At 35.1% G+C, this 22,068-nt stretch overlaps 1 protein-coding gene across 50 annotated transcripts in view; it reads right to left on the reverse strand.

Moving 5' to 3' along the window:
- The window catches only part of SSBP2 (single stranded DNA binding protein 2), a 329,283-nt gene that overhangs the window by 174,488 nt on the left and 132,727 nt on the right, over nucleotides 1-22,068 (reverse strand). For 37 of the 50 annotated variants that reach the window (XR_012413808.1, XR_012413807.1, XR_012413804.1 and 34 more), the window contains one exon: nucleotides 16,857-16,941. The exons of the other annotated variants lie outside the window; for them this stretch is intronic. Coding sequence is in view for 19 of the 37 variants with exons in the window: in XM_073993723.1 (XP_073849824.1) it covers nucleotides 16,857-16,941 (85 nt within the window). In the remaining 18 variants the exon portion in view is untranslated. The remainder of the gene's footprint in view (nucleotides 1-16,856; nucleotides 16,942-22,068) is intronic. 50 annotated transcript variants of the gene reach the window in all.

A 22,068-nucleotide genomic window follows, 5' to 3' on the forward strand; every position in this document is an offset into this window, starting at 1 on the left:
AATTTTTATAAAGCACAAATCTGATCATGTTGCTCCCTCTGTGAAGTCAAAATCCCTATCTGTTCCCATTTGCCATCAAGGAAAATCAAAACTTCTTAATTGGGTCCTCAAATCCTCTCTGATCCAGGCTCTGCCTGTTTATCCGGTCTTATCTCACAGCATTCTCCCTCATACCTTTTGTTCTAGCCATGTCAAGCAGCAAGAAAACCCTTAAAAAGGCATACTTACTCTTCATTCTATAATGGTTTATGAATTACCAAAACTAGATATGCTTTCCTCTGGGCTAGACCCTACTTTGATTCTTAATTTAAAAAAACTAATTCCTCTCCTGTGAAAAATGCAAAAATTCTGACTCTGCCTTTATTCTTTAGTGCAATATGAAGAATAACCTAGTATTACCATCGCTGCTTTTATAATTCTGAGAAGAGTAACAGTCTTAAATCATCTAAGGGCGCTGAACTCCACAGTGGAACTGGCATTTGGGGATGTATAACAAAAGGACTACCCAATAACTGAAACTGAACCTCTGCCAGCGGGACCACTGGGAAGGATGACGAATACCCAACCTCTTTTTTTCCCAGGCCAGAAATTGTAAGCTAAGCTTGTTAGCCAATCACAATACTCACATATCATTAATTAAGAGTCAATGGTGAATCCAATTATATCATTCTTAGGCTCTTCAGCTCTGAAAAGAGCAAGTTTCTATTTTCCCCCTATTCTTTGATAAAAACATTTTAACAAAAAAAACAAGCAATATTTTTAGCCCAAGGGAGCCTTTTCACAGAGATTTTTAAAAATACTATATGTTTTATTATCTAGCTTCTGGGAGGAGCCACAGAAATCCTTGCAGCAATTTGCTTAGAAACAACAGACAGTCACAGTCCGCTGATCCTACGGAGAAAAAGGGAGAAACTGATTGAGATTGATTGTCCTTGGTAAAGTCTGAGGGTCTCAGGCTCAGGAAGGGATTTTACCAAAGACACGTGCCTTTTGCACACGCTGCTCCTTCTGTCTAAAACAGCGTTCTTTCACTCAACTGACTCCAAAACCTTCCTTCAAAATTCAGCTCTGACATCTCTGCTTTTTCAATAATCATTAAATATGTATCAAGGGCCCACTATATTCTGGCCATTATAGCAGGTAGTGTGGATGCAGAGGGGAATGAGGCCTCAATTTTTCTGCATTCACGAAGCTTAACAAATTCTGAACTCCTCCTAAGCTCCTCCTGGAAGCCTTCCTTCACCTCCGTAGGCTAAATTTAACTAAAGTTCACCCTCAACAAATGTTTCCATAAAATGCTGTGTTTTTCTGTTAGGGCACATTTTATTGTAATTATCTGTTGACTTGTCTCCCTTATTAGAGTCTTGCTGAAGTCTGGACTCTGTTTTATTTCTGTCTCTTTGACACCTAGGCTTGTGCCCGGCAATGCCAATAAATGTTATTTTTTTTAATTAAAGAAAAAGCAAATTTTTAAAAGAGGGTGGTTAAGATGATCTAACTGCCTTGTTAAATGTAACAGAAGATGTAGATTAAATGCTAGAAATAAGATAATTAACATATAATAATTTTTAGATATTTCTACCCGTGGATCACAAATAATGCATACAACACACTAAAGATTTACAAAGCTAAAGACCCTACACACATTTTAGTTAGAAAATAAGGCCGGGCGTGGTGGCTCACGCCTGTAATCCCAGCACTTTGGGAGTCCGAGGCGGGCGGATCATGAGGTCAGGAGTTCGAGACCAGCCTGGCCAATATGGTAAAACTCTGTCTCTACTAAAAATACAAAAATTAGCTGGGTGTGGTCGCACACACCTGTAGTTCCAGCTAACTCAGGAGGCTGAGGCAGAAGAATCGCTTGAACCCAGGAGGCAGAGGTTGCAGTGAGCTGAGATCACGCCACTGCACTCCAGCCTGGGTGACAGAGCAAGACTCTGTCTCCAAAAAAAAAGAAAAGAAAATTCACACTAATGTTCCATAAAAATTCTGGCATTGTGATAAATAATTCAGAATCACAGGAAAAAATTGTAAAGAACAACTGAATACCTAAGATAAATGAAAAAAGGAAAGGAGAAGCCAGAAATAATTTGGTAACAAAAATTTTAAAATAAAAACCATCTAAAGAAATAACACTAAATTCCTTACAAGTGATTTTTATCTATTTTTCTTACTATAGCAACAAAATAACAGAGTAGAATATTAAAGTAATACAGAAAGGCAATTCTTTCCTTTAGAAATGCCTCCTTTATAACTTTTCAGAGTTGCTTACCTTTGACTGAATATGCTAAACAATACAGAACAAAAATTTCATCATTTAGGGTATAGTCTTATACATGAAAGCAAAAGGCATTACACTATTACCCAATCTACCTATACAACTGACATGAAGTACTTATATCAGTGCTTTAAACCATCCTGAACAGCAGTAAAAAATAGTAAGCTTAATTAGTCTTTACCAATATACTAGTTGTTTACTAACAGATAAATTCTCAATTTGGAAAAGTCAACCATTACATATCTCTAAATGGAAGGCCTTTTTGGTAATTTACATGACTCAGTTTAATAACACACTCCTGTATATAACATACATTCCATTTTTTCTAAGTGTATCTACATTTATAATGTGAGCTAACGCTGTAATAAAAATCAAGCAGGTAGGGGTTAGGAACAAGTTGGTAAGGCGGCTGTGAATATAAAAGCAACAGGAGCATCCTTGTAGCTCTGTATCCTGACTGAGGTAGGGGATTTATAAACCTACATACATGATAAAAATCACACAAAACTAAATACACACATACGAGTACAAGTAAAACTGGGAAAATATGAATAAGATCAGTAGATTACATCAAGGTCAATATCCTGGTACAGTTATTGTACTGGAGTTTTGCAATATTTTACCATTGAGGGAACTAGGGAAAAGGTACATGAGATCTCTCTGTGTTATTTCTTACAACTGCATGTGAATCTACAACTATCTCAAAGTAAAAAGTTTAATAAAACATGTCAATCCGGCACAATTTGCTCTGTGACCACAATAATTCACAACCATCCCAATATAAAATATACTCACCCCGTCCCCATAATCGCCTAAGCATCTTCCTAATTACAGCATTAGTTCAAAGTCCAGGATCTAATCACCTAAATCAGGTTAAGATGCAAATGAAGTTCTTAGGTACTACACGTGAAGTACCATTCCTCTCAATCTGAAGACCAGTGAACTAAAGAGACAAATTCTCTGCCTCCCACACATCCGAAACACCTAGTTATTTAGGGACAAGATAATTGCAATAGAAACTCCCTTTCAAAAAGGTGACTGCTGCATAGGAGGAAACAGGAAGCATGTCAGTGTTACCAGTTTATAATAATTCTGATATACAGAAGGACACATGTAACCAGTACCTTGATCAGAACCCAGTCCTACTCAGTGAAAGTACTTCTCTGTGTTCTGGGCCCTGCTTGCTAGCCTCTTGTTTCCTCCATCTGAGTCATGCTTCCTTTTCCATAAAAAAAGTAGCCCATGTTTGCGACTGAGTTTCTCAGCTTGTTTTCTGTCTACAGAAGTTTGGGTATCCAAGAGCCTCTTTTCAATTTGTGTAGTCTTGGTCCCTCTTAGTCCAGGCTAATATAATTCTTTTAAAAACTTTATAGGTTTCTACGCCTCAACTTATAAATATAATTATTTTTAAAACTTTATATGTTTCTATGCATCAATTTATAAATCCACTCATTCAGGCAAAAGTCCTTCCCTACCTTGGGCTCCCTGTGAGGCTGCTGTGGAATAAAGCCCTCAAGATTATTAGAAGCCCTTTTGTTTAACAGAGAGGAACTAGGAGGCATCCCCTAAAGACACTTGGATGGCCTTTTGTGTGTCTGAAAGGTTCTATGAGGCACCACCTCACATCTCTGAGGACTTAACAAAGGTTTTATAGTTACACCTTAATTTCATCTCTGCCCTGAGACCACATTTTCCTAACTCTGCTCTGCATTTGACCTTTGTTCTGAGGCCCTTTTTTGCTTTGAGAATCCTTTGTTTGAAAACAAGAATTCCGTTTTTAGCTCAGTTTTCTCTATCCATGTATCATCAGACAGGACTAAAAGAAACAGCTGCCACTTTAGATATTCTGCCTGGGAATCTCCTTTGCAAATCCATAATTTCATTAGTGGTCCACTGGTTCATTTTCTATTTTCCATGTTACCCTGGGTGACGGTTTTGCAAAATTTGCTACCACTAGATAACAGAGATCTTCTTACTTCCAGTATCAAGTAACACTGTCATTACTGTCTTTCAATCCCTCACCATCAGTCTCCACGAGTCCCTTCCAAGCTTCACGAACAGTCTTTCCACCCACCAGCTGGTCCCATGCACTTTAGGTTTTGTTACAGCAACACCCCACTTCCAATATTAAATTCTGTTATGATTATCTATTGCTGTATAACAAACCGTCCCAAACTTAGTGGTAGAAAAAAATAACCTTTTATTATGCTCATGGGTTCTCCAGTTTAGGACTCTGGACAGTGAACGGAGATAATAATGACCGTCTCTGCAGACTCCATAACGTCTGCTCATTTGTGAAGACGCAAACTGCCAGGGGTTTCTCCACTCAGGTGGCTAGTGCCCAGGCTCAGATGATTAGAAGGCTAGGCTCATGTTACTGGAAGGCTTAAACTGTTTATTTGGGACTGGACTTACCACAGAATAGTGACATGGTTTTAAGACACAGCAAGAAGGCACAGCCAGAAAGCATTCCAAAAGACCAAGGAAAAAGCCTCAAGGCTTCTCCTGACCCAGCCTCAGAAGTTACATACCATCACTTCCACTCCATTCTATTACAAGCAAGTCATTAAGACCAGCCTAGATTCAGCAGACTGGCATGATCACATTGCAGAAGAGCATGTTGCATGGCAAGTACTCTCACCATCTTTGGAAAAGGTAAAAAGCCACAATGGTTATAAAAATACTGATCAGGCTCAAGGTAAAAACTGTTGAGGCTTAAACTAATGACAACTATTCTAAAGTGACAGTAATACATACCATAAAAACAATGTACTAAAATCATTTCTCAAAAGATACCAGAAAATTATGACAACTATTCGTTATTAGGTTCACCTCTTATGATGAATTATCTGAATCCTTATTGTGTTTTTACTAGTTAAATTTTATAAAAAATAGTTCCATGGTCTCTACTACATTATACTATAATTTTGAAAAATACAATGAGCATATATAAATAAGGTTCTGAATGTCCTTCTGAATAGTTTAGTGTTTCTAAACAATTTACACAAACAAAATTAGAGCCTAATAAGAAAATATATGCAAACCATCATTGAAAATAATTGACCACATTGCACTGAGGGAAAAAATACACGTTATATTAAACTCTGTACTACTGACATTCCAAGAAGTGTAACAGGTGAGCAGGCTACTTAGAAAAATACAGGTTGTGAAAAGAAAATGTTATTAAGAAAATCATAAAGAAAAAATTATATATTTACTATGCATTAAGGGGAAGTGGATCATTGTAAAGTTCTTTAGCAATGTCATTTACACGAGATAAAAGGTTTTCAGGCCTGCTGGCATAGCTATAGTGATGGCCTCATGACGTTTCTTTTTTTTTTTTTTCCTACAGTGGTCCTATGCTCTTTATACAGCAAAAAAGAACAAGATTTTTCCTGGCAAATCACTTGCCATGTAACCTGAAAAGAAATTCTTAAATGTTTACACTCACTCTTATCAAATCATCATCAACTAAATTAGCCAAAAAGTGGTGTGCTTTGTACTGACCACATTACAGTAATGGTAGGAAAACCCATGAGAAAATCAACTTTAATAAGAAAATGGGACTGAGGTACTTTCTAGAATTATTGGGCACGACTAGTAGGGAGCAAGTTCCAATTTATCCTTCTGCATTCTAAACATTTTTAGCTGATCCAAGACAAAAAGAAATCTTTCATTCCCCCTGGAGAAAAAGAAAGAAGATAGGTATGGTAATTTAAACTGTATGAACTAATTATCTGTCAAATATAAACATGATGCATCAGCTTGCATGTCTTGCTTACATTTTTAATATCCAGAGTAAGTTCAATTTGGCCACAAGGCTACCACGATGTCACTTCCAGATAAAGTGGCAGCAAAGACCTTAAAAATTAAGTGTTTCAATTCATAATACAAAACAAAATGTTAATTTCTTTAAAACTTAAATGTTTCATATGTTTTAGAGGCACTAAGGGATAATTTTAGATGTTATTGAACATGTAACATGTTATAAGATAGTGTATTTTCCATTGAAAACGAAAATACTACTTGAGAAATTTGTTAACTGAAACTCCCCAAAGGTTTCAAATTTCACAAAAATTTACTTTTGCTTATTTTTAAATATTTTGGACCAGTTTAATTAAAAAGTATTCTTCCCTACTAGCTTAGAATATCTAAATTACAAAAATTAAAACCTTAAACTGAATTACTGTTTACCCTTATAAATCTGTTTTAACTGATTCAATTCACTGACTCCCTCAACAGAGTTTTTATGCTCTTATTCTTGACAGCCCTACTATAGTAAAATAAGTACAGAGTCTATCTTCTTATACTCTACTCAAGAAAAAATATGCACAAATTTTTTCTCTAGAAATATTTAATGACATGATAAATTATTCCTTCTTTAGATTTCTAATTAACTTCCATTGTCAGTATAAAAAAATTAAAAGGGCTTCACAGGAATTGCAGTTCAACTTTAAAAAGTCCTAAATGTCTTTCTTTTAACAATCTAAATTAAATAAATCAATTCTAGTTCCCTAACCATCTCACTTTATTACTATTCTAGTCTTTCAATATGAGGTAAGCAACTGCTGCCCATTGCACCAGACAGGGGCTAAAAACCTGTAAGAACTATACATACGTTTGAATTACTATATGCAATTATCACTTCATAAACTTCCTAAAATAAGGGAAAAAATCCTACTAGGATTTTTTAACTTCAGAGTAATTTACTGAGATAATTTATTTGTTTCAATTTAGTCTTGCTATTACTTTAATACTTTGAAAATTAAGAAAAAAGAAGGGAAAAACATTTTAACTTAGTAGTTTGAATGAAAAGCACACCAGGCAAAGCACTGAAAGCCAGTCTCATAATTTCACTGGGATAGTACTCACTAAGAGGCAGAGCTTGGTTTTTCCCCTGAATGACGGGAGAGCTTTCAGAGGCAGAAGCAGAAATATTAGAAGAAAACCTAACTTTTCCCACTGGTGGAAACTGTCAAGGTTGACTACTGTTTAATAGAATTTAAATGGGGGAAAAAAGGTTGAGAACAGATTCAAAGAGTATCTGGGAAACAGATCCAAACAGGTTGGTCCCTGAGCAAAGGCACAAATCATTTTATTCTGGAAATGAGCATCTCTCAGATAAGAAAGAGAAATTCATCCAACTAGATGCACAGTTTTGACCCAGGAAAATCTAGGAGCTGACTAAGAGTAACTGAAGGAAACTAGTATTAAAAAGCAGGAAAGTTCCCTAAGTAACACCTGCTATTAAAACCTCACAGGCACTGAGGAAACTAAACCCAAACATTCAATAACACAAAAGCCTAGTTTCTCTCAAAGGCAGAATTAGTCTGAAAGTCCCAGCAAGTGAAAAGCTGATGAAAACTAAGCAGTAAAAGGCAGCTGAATAGCTGGGAGAACCTCTGAGGCCAGCTAGGAAAGTGCCCTCCCATTCATTGTGACCTCCCAGAGAGACCATTTAGAAAGTGAGAGGGCTCCAAGGACACCACAAGTTTTACCAGACCTAGCAGTGGTGCCAGGTCAATCCTATCGTGGTCTGAACTCAAAGATGTCTGAACTCTCATCCAGACAAGATAGAAATTAAGCAAGAAGGTATTCTAAATCATTCTTACAATGATTTGGAAACTTACAATGTCCCACCCACTTGACTCTCCCCATAACTTCCTAAATAAATAAGAATGTGAATGTGGAAACAAAAACAGGTAGCTTCCATTTATATTCCAAATGTAAAATCTTACTGAGATTCCCAATCCTCTTTAGCCTTCCCAGTGTTATTGTTACCTCTTGTATTTCTCTGTAGTGAATGAAGTTAGAATCCTACACATAAAGAAAAGCATAGGCCTCTGAGAGGAAAAATTGACAATGGAAAGAAAAGATCAGTGGTTATATTACTGGTCTGGAAAAGATAAGGCTATATAGGTAGATGGCCTATGATGAAATAGGTCCCACAGATTTAACTTATAGCAAGCTCCCAATGTTGTTTCACAGGAATATTCCAGGCTAGAGAAAAAAGTAAAAAGCCAGCCTTGTGTATTATGGCTGTGATAAGATTTGTATATGGAAAATATCCTCATAGTTTCTAATATACACACTGAATTAAGGCGTACTGTTGTAAAGAAGATAGACGTCATTTTGTGATATCTGAAGACTTTCTATTTCCTTTATGTATTTGGGCTTTTGTCCATAATGAAAACTATAATATGACCTCATTTCTAAGGTATTTTCCTTTCTCATATCTCTCTTAGGGATGGCAAAAATAGGATAATGATGAGAATGCGGGCTGAGCTAAGGTGATAAGCAGGACAAGACAACAATCAAAGGAAAGCAAGAAGTAATATTGAAAGAATCACATAAGAGTGGTACAATGTACCCGCAGAATTGGGGGCACCTCATTCAGAAATAGTATGCCTGAAGAATGTATATTCTTTCATTTATCCAGCCATTCTTTCATCAAATATTTATTGAGTGCCAACTAAGTACAAACCACTAGGCTATCAAATTGAACATGATGTATTTTTACAGTCTTTAAATATACTTACCGCCCTAAGGTATGAGAATTTTTACACTGCTCTTTACTTAATTGGTAATTCAATACATGCTTGCTAAAATACAGCTACAATGAAGAAAGGGCTAATACGTTGAGAGATTTCCCTACCTATTAATTTAAGTTTACAAAACTTCTAGAAGAAGCCATGAATCATTTAAGTCCATTTAATTTTTTTCCTAAATTTGAATCCAGTTGTCCCCCTTATACAATACTTGACTACCTTCTAAAATGAAATTGTGCCCTATAAAAATCATTCAGCCATTGACATAGTTTGAGTTTCAAGTCTTGCTTCAACAACCACAAACAGTTTTTGAATATCTTAGGTACTCAAGATAGTATGTTCACACCAAACAAATTAGTTGCCCTGGGATGCAGAGTTCAAGCTGGAAGCATTCTGAAACAGTGAACAGCTTTGGGAAATGTACTGGGTTACAGAACATAACAGTTACGCTATCTAAGTCAGTCTACCTAGTGTGGTAAGTATTTACCTCTCACTGAGTTGTATTTTCCCTTGTTTTCATGCTAGTCTCTTCCTTCCTATCACCCCTTAAATGTGAGCCTTTTTCACACCTTTCTATCCCCAGGCCTCAATTCTTATTTTACCTTTACTACTTCATTAATTTAACCCGCTCTTATCCCTTATTCCACTTTCTCTATGTTCTTCCTCCCTAATTTCAGATTTCTGCTAAGCATATCACAAGTCCATATCATCAGCCACATTAATTACAAATTATTTTTAATCTTTCTCTCTTCCTCAGTACTTACAACTAGACAATCTCTTTTCTTCTTCATTTTCATTCATTATTTTCCATTTTATTTGTCACCACTTTAATTCAGGGGCTGAATTTTCAGCATATATCAACACTATTAGAATAGCCTCCTCACTGCGTTGGCCTTTAGTCGTCTTTCTTCAGGTTTCATCGTGCCCTCAGATTCATTATCCTAAAATATAATTTGCTATTTTTTGAATATGCTAAAAAAAAATGACTATGGCAGACGGAGCGAAAGTTTCATCCAGTGTAGTTGGAAAAGTACTAGATGAAAAATTGGAAAACCTGAATTTTTGTGGTTAAACCACACTCAGTCTTTAAATAATGACATGTCCTTAACCCCTCCAGGTACCAGATTTCTTATCTATTCAAATGACTAAAATAAGCAGTTTTCAAACTTTCTATTTAAAGTTTTTGAACTGTAATGGATTGAGATGTTGTAAATGAATAAAAGAGATTTTTAAAAATGAAAATTATTACTCAAGAGTTTACCAAGAACCCTTAATTCTAGAATGGGGGTGGGGGTTTGAGTCAGATGCAGAAATAGCTATTGTAATGTTTTTGGAAACGATGAAGACGTTACCTAAGGCATCCAAAATGGGATTACAGAGGAAAAGACAGTGTTCAGGCAATGATTTGGAAGTTTTGATAACTAGTTGGAGGTAAAGAAGAACAATAAAGAGGATAAAAAGAAGAGTCATTTATGTCATGGGTAACTGATTATATGGAGATTCAATTTAATTAGAAAGAGAAAATAGAAGGAATTTGGATAGGGGAGAACTGAAATGCTTTGGTTAAAAGAGAAGGAAGCCAAGAACCTCTATGATTGGGTGTCCTCTCATTCCTAGGCACCATCTATGGCCCTTCCACAATCCTCCAGGGATTCAGGGACTTCAGCATGAAACCACTTTTCAGTGGGATAATTTCACAATCTCCTTACAGTTTTAAAATTCTACCATCTGTTAGCTAAGAACTGATCCTGTGTTTGATTTTTCTACTCTAGTTAAACAGCTCAGCTTAGTGTTCCTTAAATATACCTTATATTTTTCCAACTTCATCCAGTTTCTCTGATACACCTTCCCCAGCACTTCTCTTATCCAAATCCTAGTCATCATTCAAAAGCCAGTGCACATTTGCAGCATTTAAACCTATACAGTATAGGGTTATTATCTGTTTACACTCATAGCAGTTAACTCTTCATGTACACAGCTCGTATACGTTTCCAAACAGATTATGAATCCCTAAAGGGGGAAATTTTTATAAATCTTTGCACCTACCGTAGCTTCAATTCAAGTAATTTGCACATAAATAGGTTTTCAAAAAAAAGTTAATAAACAAATGATAGAAGTGACAGTGGGAGGAGGCAGACAAATGCCTCCTCCCTGGTGCATCCCTGGTGAAATCCCACCTCCAAGACAAAGACAGTTTAAAGCCTGAAAGCCAAGCTAAAGGTCAAACCCACAGACTACCTTGAGAATCTGTCTTCCCATTTGGTACATTTTTCTCTGCTTGATTCCCAGCATTCAACTATTTTACATACACCTACCCTTCCCGAATTGGTTTTTTACACTGTTGTGCCCCTCCTTGAGTGGTGTCTTTAACCTTTTTTGCATACTCACAAACCAATCAGAATGCATTCCCCTATTCTGAGCCCATAAAAGCCCTGGGCTCAGCCACACTGGAAGAGAAACCACCTGACTGCAGGTGTTCAACCACCCTTGCATACTCTCTCCACTGAGAACTGTTCCATTGCTCAACAAAATTCTTCTCCGCCCTTCTCACCCTTCAATTGTCAGTGTATCATCATTCTTCTTGGATGTGGGACAAGAACTCAGGAACCACCAAATGCAGGTATAAGCTATAACACAGTTGGGCTGGGGCATGCCCAGCCAGCCACAGACTGAGCTGGTGTGCAGGCAGGCCGAGTGGGTGGACCACTTCCTGCGGCAGGCAGCATGGTCGAGCAAGACCTGGCGGGGAGGTGGCATCACCAGCCAGAGGTTCCCAGCTTGCAAAGTGACTGAGAAAATCTGTGTCAGAAGAATGATCCTAAATTATGTCTACCAAAATCCCTTCCCTCAAGGATAATCCTCCCCACAGCATAGTTACATTTGTTAGTAGTTGTGCTCTTGCCTTCTTTAAAAAGATATTAACAGCCAGGCGTGGTGGCTCAAGCCTGTAATCCCAGCACTTTGGGAGGCCGAGACAGGCAGATCACGAGGTCAGGAGATCGAGACCATCCTGGCTAACACGGTGAAACCTCGTCTCTACTAAAAAAATACAAAAAAAAAAAACTAGCCGGGCGAGGTGGCGGGCACCTGTAGTCCCAGCTACTCTGGAGGCTGAGGCAGGAGAATGGCGTAAACCCAGGAGGCGGAGCTTGCAGTGAGCTGAGATCCGGCCACTGTACTCCAGCCTGGGCGGCAGAGCGAGACTCCGTCTCAAAAAAAAAAAAGATATTAACAAATGTATACATTTTTAAGGTTAAGTTTGACTTTGATAAGAAAAACTTTAAAACCACCTTGAAAATATCTGTACCTTCTTTTACAAGAGATTCTGAGACTTTCCTTCTAGAGAGTTTAAAGCACCTGATCTTCGGGAACTGATAATATCTATTTACTGTGGCTGGCTGCAAAAAAATTCCTTGTATTATAAGAGTAGTTGTTTGTGATTTTAAACCCAAGAGACAATGGAAAGCATATGGCATATATGTAGAATAAAATAAATTAACACTAAAAATAAATGCAACAAAATTTATAGACATTTCATGAAGTCTGAAAGTAGATAACCTAAGCTGGGCGTGATTGCTCATACCTGTAATCCCAGCACTTTGGGAGGCCAAAGCGTGCAGATCACCTGAGGTTGGGAATTCGAGACCAGCCTGACCAACATGGAGAAATGCCGTCTCTACTAAAAATACAAAAATTAGCCAGGCGTGGTGGCACAGGCCTGTAATCCTAGCTACTCGGGAGGCTAAAGCAGGAGAATTGCTTGAACCTGGGAGGCAGAGGTGTGGTGAGCTGAGATCACGCCATTGCACTCCAGCCTGGGCAACAAGAGCAAAACTCCATCTCAAACACACACACACACACACACACACACACACACACACACACACACACACACACAAATAACCTATTCTTGTTAGTACAAAATAGAGTGTCACATCATTATAGCTCTATCCATTATTTCTGGCTAAGTAACTATTACTTATCTCATAGTATACATTCCATCAAAGACACAGTACTTGAAATTGTGAGGCTTTTATTTACTTAAAAAAGATATAAACCTCTAATTTCAGTTGCCACCCCCATCAAAAACAAGAGAACACAATAATTCAAATCTATAGTTTGGGGTAAGTGAAAGGTGAGTTTTGCTAATGATTTTTTGTTTCTTTCCTTCATACCCAAGGAAAAAGAATAAAAGTAAGAGATATATTCACTTTTCCAAGTCGCCCAAAATACAATCATTTTAAATGAAGCTGGATAAAAAGTAAAAAAAAAAAAGTAAAGAAGTGGCTATAAAAATGTGACTCTACAAATCTAAGGTATTTAGATACATTTTTACTTAAAAAAAGCTTTAACTTATTTTCTGTGATTTCTACATTTTCCATAGTAAGTTATAAATTTTATGAATCTTACATCTCCAATTACAAGTTAAAAATGCATGCTATCTTTGAAAGAATATCATGTTTTTTAAATTTTTTGGTACTACTGGCAGCAATCACAGGCAGTGTAACATCAGCATGAAAATAGTAAGGAATAAAGATCTTTCCATTATCATCTTTTCACATTTACCAGAAACTAGATTATAATTTAAAAATATTTCAGTGAGAGAAAGGGGCTTATGATGTTTGTTTAAAATACATACTTTGAAAAAAAATAAATTATTTTTACAATAAAATGAATTTTAAATAAAGTCATCCTGTTCTGTTTCTCTCTTTTCCACATTAGTTTCTTCATTTATTTCTTTATGGATTTCAGACATCCATATCTATATAAAATTCTAGTCTTACAATATAAATAAATTCTGGAAATCTATTGTACAACATAGGGCATATGATTAACAATACTATATTGTATACTTAAAAATTTCATAAGAGGGTATATCTTATGTTAAGTACTCTTACCACAAAAGGGAAAAAATAAAGCAAAAAGGGGAGAAGAACTTTTAGAGGTGACAGATAAGTTTATGGCATTTGTTGTGATGATGGTTTCATGGGTGCATACTAATCTCCAAACACATCAAGTTTACACATTACATATGTACAGCTTTTTGTATGTCAATCATACCTCAGTAACGTGGTTAAAAATAAATTTTAGAATGGCTCAAAATTACAACTATTCAGTTTATGGATGTCTCTCAATATGTGCACATACAAAAAACAACAGATGTCTTTCATAAGAAATGCTAAATGCCTGTGCGTGTAACATGGTAAATTTAAATTTTATTTCATTAAGTTTTTAGTTTCCAATCTCAGAAGAGTGATTAGAACTCACTGAAAGATGAAATTTAATCTGTTTTAAAGTAACTTTCCTGAAAATGAAATAATTAATAATTGCAGATATTTGGAAAATACAGTAATATATACAGACAAAAATAAAAATCACGTATCCCAATATCAAAAGATAGTCATTTTAACATTTTGGCCTATTTCAAATTAACATAATTATTTATTATTTACCTCATTATGCCTCCAGTAATTCTTTTAAAAAGTAGTTTGTCAATATTCATTCAATCTTATAGATAGGAAGTAACTATAAAATAATAAGACTAATTTTAAACATTTATACATGCAAGTGAGCATTTTTAATGCTAAAAATGCAGCTACTGCAGAAAGTATTTTTTAGAATGCTTCCTTGAGTACTTTATGTTAAATTATTAAAGTATTTTAAAATTCAGGAGGTAAACATATTACCATTATAGAAGTAATTCTGTAATAAATTCAAATGCAGAATATAACATTCTAGAATTTTACCAAAATCTTATTGTTTGTTCCTGTGCTTTCCATTTTCTTCCCCAAGTCTTTCAAACTATTATATTTACATGTTAGAAATAAATTTGTTAATCATTTTCACAAATTATCTACTATTAAGAATTTAGGAAATCCTATTCATGAAAATTACCATAGAAGAAATTAATGTATTTTTTAAAAATCCAATTGTAATACAAAATCATGTAGGTCAAACTATCTTTTCACCAACCTGCAATTAAAAAACAAATCAGAGATGTATTACCATGAAAAGAAATTGGTTTTAAGATGTAATGAAAATGGCATCCAAGAATAAATCAAATCTCTTAAAATATTTAAATTAAAATTAAACATCTGATACAATGTGCTAATATTCATGATGAGTTATAAAATTCAAATACTGATTTTTTTCTAAACTATATTTTCTAAGGACCAAATTACATGGTAAGGGGTTGTTCCTCCTTTAAAATCTACTCGAATTTTACTCCTACCTCTGGCTAATGTTCATTTCCAAAACCTATTTAACTGTATTTCTAAAGGTAATAAATGTGAATACTTTGAAATTTTCAAAGTGTCTTATGAATGCAAAATGATGATGATGATGAAAGTGACTATGACAACAATGATGATGATTTATTTAATGCTTTTAGAAAGAGCTGCTAAATTAGTTCACTTTTCCCCTTAAGATCTCCATGTTGAACAGTAGGGTACATCTTTCTACAGAATGTAATTTTGGAAAAGTATTTATATGATTAATTTCTTAAAATGTAGGCTATCAAATATTGTATCTCCTTTAAGAGTAGAACACTGGCACTCTCTAATGCCATCTAGTTGTCAAAATTAGTGGAGACATCTCCCGTAATTGACAGGCCAAATCAAGGCATGCATCTCTTAGTGTAAGGAATAGATGAGATGGGGTACCCCACCCTATCCAATTCCTCATATTCTTCATGGGTGGATCTCTGCTTTATTTCTTCTGTCAATCAACGGTAAAAAAAGAAAATGAGGTTGTTCAGATAAATCCTGTGTCCTGGGCCCTGCCTTAACTACTTTTTCTCTACTTTTTATTTGCAGTAGCGTCTCTTTCACTCACATTGTTCCCAAGAGCTATTGTTTAGTGCCTATCAAGCTTTATGAGTACAATCAATGTCAGATGAGGTAATCACAAGCACTCTCACTTGAATAAGGTTAGTACACATTTAAAGAATTGCACAGTCCCTGCCAGGTAACCAAGATTTTCACTTCCCACAAGTCTGCATGCTCTTCCTCATGCTATTTTGGAGGGTATAATTCTTCTGTCCATTTCTACTCTTCAGTCTAACGCTGAATTATTTTCCTTGGAGGAACAACGTCTTTTTTCCCTTTTGAGCGCTGGTTCTGGTTTTTAAGGCTTTTTACACAGAATGATGCTAGCCTCTACAAACTTCACAAGTATCCCTATGGTTAAGTTTTAGGTACTTACTATCAGTTATTTCCTCAGGCTCCAGCCCCAGTTCACTTCCTCCCAACCAGGAAAACTGGATTTCCTCCATCTTAAACTCAATCTGTCAGTCTTTTATGGTTAGTTCTGCAAACATCTTTTCCCAGCCCCTTCATAATACCATCTACTCATTCTTATCTTTACTGTTTTTTTTTCTTTTCACAGTTCTACTTTCTGATACTATCAGCTCTCTAAAATCAGATTTGCAGTTCTTCTAAAAACAATGCTCAAGCCAGAGACACTCCACTGCTGTTCCTTAAGATTTAAAAAAAAAAAAATTACATTTTCATTTTTGCACAGAATCTTCTACTCTCTTGTCTGGTATTTCCTTTAGTCCACAATAAGTTTTATTTGGGGAAGTGAATTCAGTAAGGAAGATATTTAGCCTTATGATATACAACCAAAAGTTACAAAAGGAGAAGAACAGAGTATTTCTATAATCAAAAATCTTATGTGCCAGGGAGGAATTTATCATTTACAGAAATCTTATAATGAATGTTTTAATAGAATAAAAAAATTACTATATATTTAATTTTCATATAATCTGAAATTTCACAAATCAGACATGCTTAAAGATGAGAAATTTCTTCAATAGCTTAGAATTAGGCCTACGCTCTATCCTAAGCTTTAACAAGACTCAAATGCCCCTTTCTATTTCACATTTAAAGTTATGAGCCTACTCTTCAAGAAAAAAAAGACCAACCAATTTCTTAAGTACCAAAACAACAAATGAGCCAGTGTATTTTTTAAGAGCAGTGGTTACAAAGAAAAATGACAGTATAACTTCGTAAAATTATATGTTAACTTACATAATCATGGAAGGCTTTTGCTTCACTTGAGTGTTCACATGTTTCACGTCTCTCCGGAGCTGCACAGTAGAGATCCCAAAATACACTAAAAAAGTAATCATGGTAGCATTAAGAAAACCATACAACACTAATATGGGAAATCACAATTCCAAAAGTAGAAGACATGTTTTTCTTTATACAAAATGTTTCATCTTCAGAACAGATATTTATTTGAAAGACTTAAATGCAGGCAAGTCTCTTCATGCAATAACAGTGTTACCATCTAGTCATCTTTCAGAAATGCTAAGTAAGACTTTCCTAAAAAAAATAATTTTATAGCAATAATTTAAAAATTGTCATTCTTATAACTGGCTGTTTACGTGATATAAAACACTTGATTGGAGTAGCTGTAATACTTTCCACTATTTTCCCATGAAGAATAGAAACAGTAAATAATATCCCAATTTAATAATTAAGGAATAAAGTGGTCCATTGATGTTTTTAAAGATAATTTTGTTGTTCAACTCATAGGCCAATACCCTGACCATTAAATTACATTGTTTAAGCAAATATATTTTCTTAAAAATGGTACATTTCCCTGCAATTACCAAAATAGTTTAGTAACTTTGAAAAGACATCCTAATACCTCTTTTTTTTCTCCTATTCAAGAACAGTGGGAAGTGAAGGAAACTGTTGGGGGGAAAAAATCATGCTCCTTACAAAACATATGGCTCTGGTCATCCTTCCATTACTAAATTAACAATGAGCATAAGCAAGGATTCAAAAATCAGAAAAGCAAATGTTTTAAAGTGTTGGTTATAAATAAAGGCAATTATAATTATCTATAGAATTATTATTTTTATTCCACATTTCCCACTCTATAAAAGTGGAAGGTAGATTAAGACAAGTAGTTAAGAGCACAGGCAGTGGAGCAGGACACATCTGAGACAGAGTCAGACCTGCTGATTACCAGCTGTGACAGCCCTTGAGCAAGTTGCTTAAGGAAACACAATTTCCTCCTCTATAAAATGGGGTTTTTGAGAAGATGAAATTATGCCATATATGCACAGTGTCTGACATATAACAAGCATATTATCAATAATATCATCAACACTATAATTAATTTGCATAAAAGCTTAAAATGCATATATATTTTTAAGGCAGGTCACTGTGGTGAGGGCACACACGATGAGGATAAAACAAAACTTGGTAAATTGAAGCCAGACTTTTTGTTTCGACCTTCAAAGATTCATTTAGTCTGGATCTCTCTCTCTTCTCAGCTAGGAGAAAACATTCTGCAAGCCTTACAACGCAAAGTTAAGTTCATAATTCAGTAAAGTAAGATTACCCTCAGCGGGGAAAAATGTGAAAAACTGAGTATCGACATTATTTCCTTTTCAATTTCTATAATAAGCAGTAAATACAGAGAAAATAATAAAAATAAAATTAAGTAAATTTCAATATTGGCCGGGCGCAGTGGCTCACGCTTGTAATCCCAGCACTTTGGGAGGCCGAGGCGAGTGGATCACAAGGTCAGGAGATAAAGACCATCCTGGTTAACAAGGTGAAATCCCATCTCTACTAAAAATATAAAAAAATTAGCCAGGTATGGTGGCGGGCACCTGTAGTCCCAGGTACTCGGGAGGCTGGGGCAGGAGAATGGTGTCAACCCAGGAGGCGGAGCTTGCAGTGAGCCGAGATAGCACTACTGCACTTCAGCTTGGGTGACAGAGTGAGACTCCGTCTCAAAAAAAAAAAAAAAAAAAAAAAAAAAAAAAAAAATTCAATATTTTCAGGAGAGTGAAAGTAGTGAAAGTTATAACTGAAATCCTTGCAGTCCTACTGGGAATAATCAGAACTGTAGATAAACAAGGATACAGCTAAAAGTTTTTCACCTAGATTAGGTGTGTTATGCATTACAGTGTATTGCAACCACGTTCTTAAAGAACTTCAAAGATCTTAAAACCAAAGTTTTGTAATGTGGTCTTAAACTGTATTTAATCAAAGAATATTATATACAGTATTACATGACAAACAATATAATATCTCTGCTTCTTTCCTAATTTCCCTAATTTCCACTCAAGTAACAGAAGACCTCTCTTGAAAATTATTCCAATTACATTACTTTTATAATTCCATTGTAGTACTTTTAAAAGATTATCTCACACAATGGACTGAGGGAAAATAATTTATTGATTTATTGTTGGAGTATGCCCTAAGAGTTATTAAATAAACATCAGAAATAATTATTTCTAAATATATAGTTAAATTAAATATTTATCTTATAATAGTAACATTGTTCTACTTCTCTTTTTATGTTTGTCTTTATGGATTTACTGGAAGGTCAAATGTTTGTAAGATCAAGCTTAGAGATTATAAAACAAGTGACTAAAACAGGATAATTTTATAGGTGGTGTTTCTGAGAATCTTGTATTCCTTATACATGATCTTGTTTTACATAGGCAAAGAAATAGCTCCTTCAAAAATATGTCTCATGGCAAGCCTTGTGCTAGGTAGGTCCCATATTTTAGTGTCTAGGACAAGTGTGTATTCTTTTCCATACATTTACAATGTCTATTCTATCATTTTAAAGATCAGTAAATCTTCAATTTTAAAAAAGCCCTACTCATCAGCAAAGTTTCATAATTAAGTCTATTATAATCTAGGATATGTTATGACATTTAAATGATAAAATTAAAAATTAAATACAAATTTAGTTTTAGTGCTATGATATTCAAGTTTTAACACATGCCCCATCTATTTTATTAAGCATATGTATGTTCTTCCTTCTAAGAATCACAGGTAGGAAAGACATTTCAAAATTTCATCCTTTTTAGAAAGTTCAATTATATTTTGCCTATTTATAAAACAAGGTTGAGAATCCCTTATCTGAAATTCCAGATAAGGACCAGAAGTGCTTCAGATTTAATTTTTTTTTTGATTTTGAAATATTTTAATTATACTTATACTTAGTGGTTGAGCATCCCAAATCTGAAAATCCAAATTCCAAAAGGCTCTAATAAGCATTTCCTTTGAGTTTCATGTTGGCACTAAAAAGTTTTAGATTTTAGATCTCAGGTTTTCAGACTAGGGATGCTCAACCTATATTGTGACTGGTATAATACCATCCTAATATTTGAGAACAATTGGCCATATCATAACATCAACAACAAAGGCTGCAGTAAGACCAAAATACATTATTTTAGTCCACATTCTGCAATTAATCCATGCTTGGTTTTGTGAGCTAGTAGACAAATTACTTAATTATAATGTTATAGCCTTATTTAGAAAATAATGAGGTTAAAACCAGAAGATTTCTATAAACCCTTCACGAATAAAAAATGTAAAAACTATTTTCTTCTAGTAATACTCAAATATGCATTAAATACCTGGTCTATATAATATGCTGCCATACACTACCCAAGAAAAAAAAAAGATATGTAATCCATGGCACAAATGTAACTGTTGGTCCAAAACTAGTGATGAATTCAAAATTGCTTGCTCACTTGCCCGAAACTGCTCACTTCACCTAGATGTAGAAGTTATATAGCATATATAAAAATTTCACTAATATTTTTAGCAAATGCTTTTAGCTGATATCATGACAATGTGATGATTAGTATACAAAAATGCAGACTTATCTCCTAGAGAAAGAAGTAGGCCTTTTAGTTTAGGTAAGTTTCATAGCAATACTTGATTTGTGCTTACGTGGAAGGATTTTACTGATGTACTTTAGTAAGCTATTCTGACGATCCACTGTACTTGTTCCTTGATCTCCAAGAGGGCCAAGGTCAGAAAATTTTGAACCTCCAAAGATGCAAATTTTGCCTCTCTACAACCTGAGATGCTGGTGACTAAGGAGCTTCTCAGTTCCTCTAATCCTACAACTATTAAACATGAAAGCAGGCCGGCGCGGTGGCTCAAGCCTGTAATCCCAGCACTTTGGGAGGCCGAGACGGGCGGATCAAGAGGTCAGGAGATCGAGACCATCCCGGCTAACACTGTGAAACTCCGTCTCTACTAAAAAATACAAAAAACCAGCCACGCAAGGTGGCGGGCGTCTGTAGTCCCAGCTACTCAGGAGGCTGAGGCAAGGGAATGGCGTAAACCCGGGAGGCGGAGCTTGCAGTGAGCTGAGAGCCGGCCACTGCACTCCAGCCTGGGCGACAGAGCGAGACTCCAAAAAACAAAAAAAAACCATGAAAGCAAATATTATCCTTGAAATGTATTGGGTTCATCATCATGAATAATAATTCAGAGTTTTATACAGTCTCTTTATTCCTAAGCAGAAACAAGTGAAAATTTTATATTTTACAAATGAAGACAGAGACTGAACACAGAGAAGCAAATCTTACAAAGTATTGAAATCTTTGATCTTATATCATTTATTATCATTAAAATCTTCCCCTTATAAATCAAGAGAAAATACTGCATTCCCAAGTTGAAGATTCTCATCCAAACACTATATCTCTTTTTATTCCTGAGGATGTGAGGTGAAATGACTTAGGTAGCTTGCTAATATCTCAAGGAAACACAGAAAGCGAAATGGTTGTCAGAGAAGTCTACAAGGGTGAATAAACATGCCAGATGTGTCCCAGAAGATGGAATGCTAACATAATTATACAACTTATGCCACTGGCCAGATCTAGGACTACCTGAAAACAAAAATTTTTTAAAAGACAAAACAAAACAATAAAATGCCATGGAAAACAATTTTTCTGAGGAACAAGCCACGCTGTTACAAGTTCAAGTCTTAATAACTAAGGAAGTCATTTGTCTTTGTCCCAAAAATATATCAATGAATGTTAGTTACTGACAATCTCTATTAAAGAAAACTATCCATTCACAAGACCAAAAACAGTTTCACATGAAATGTGTATGTACCTGTTCTTTATCTTAGAACCTCCCCAAATGTATAACTTGTATTAATATAATACCTTTAAAAATTGAAGTATTAAATTTTGCTTCATTTTTATAAAATTCTCACAATACTCCTGTATTAGAAATAAATTTCTATTTTAAAATATAATAAAGATAGTTACCATTATTGACTAAGTACTATATTCAAGCATCGTACACAAAGTATCACATATTCAGCATCTAATCCTTCTAATTATTATCCCCACTTTGTAGATGAAGGAACTGAAGCTTAGATTAAATTAGATTAAATAATTTGCCTAAAGTCACACAGTGGCAGAGCTGGGCTTGAGTCTTTTAATTATTACAGTATTTT

Source organism: Macaca fascicularis, chromosome 6 (assembly GCF_037993035.2).
Source record: "Macaca fascicularis isolate 582-1 chromosome 6, T2T-MFA8v1.1".
NCBI lineage: Eukaryota > Metazoa > Chordata > Mammalia > Primates > Cercopithecidae > Macaca > Macaca fascicularis.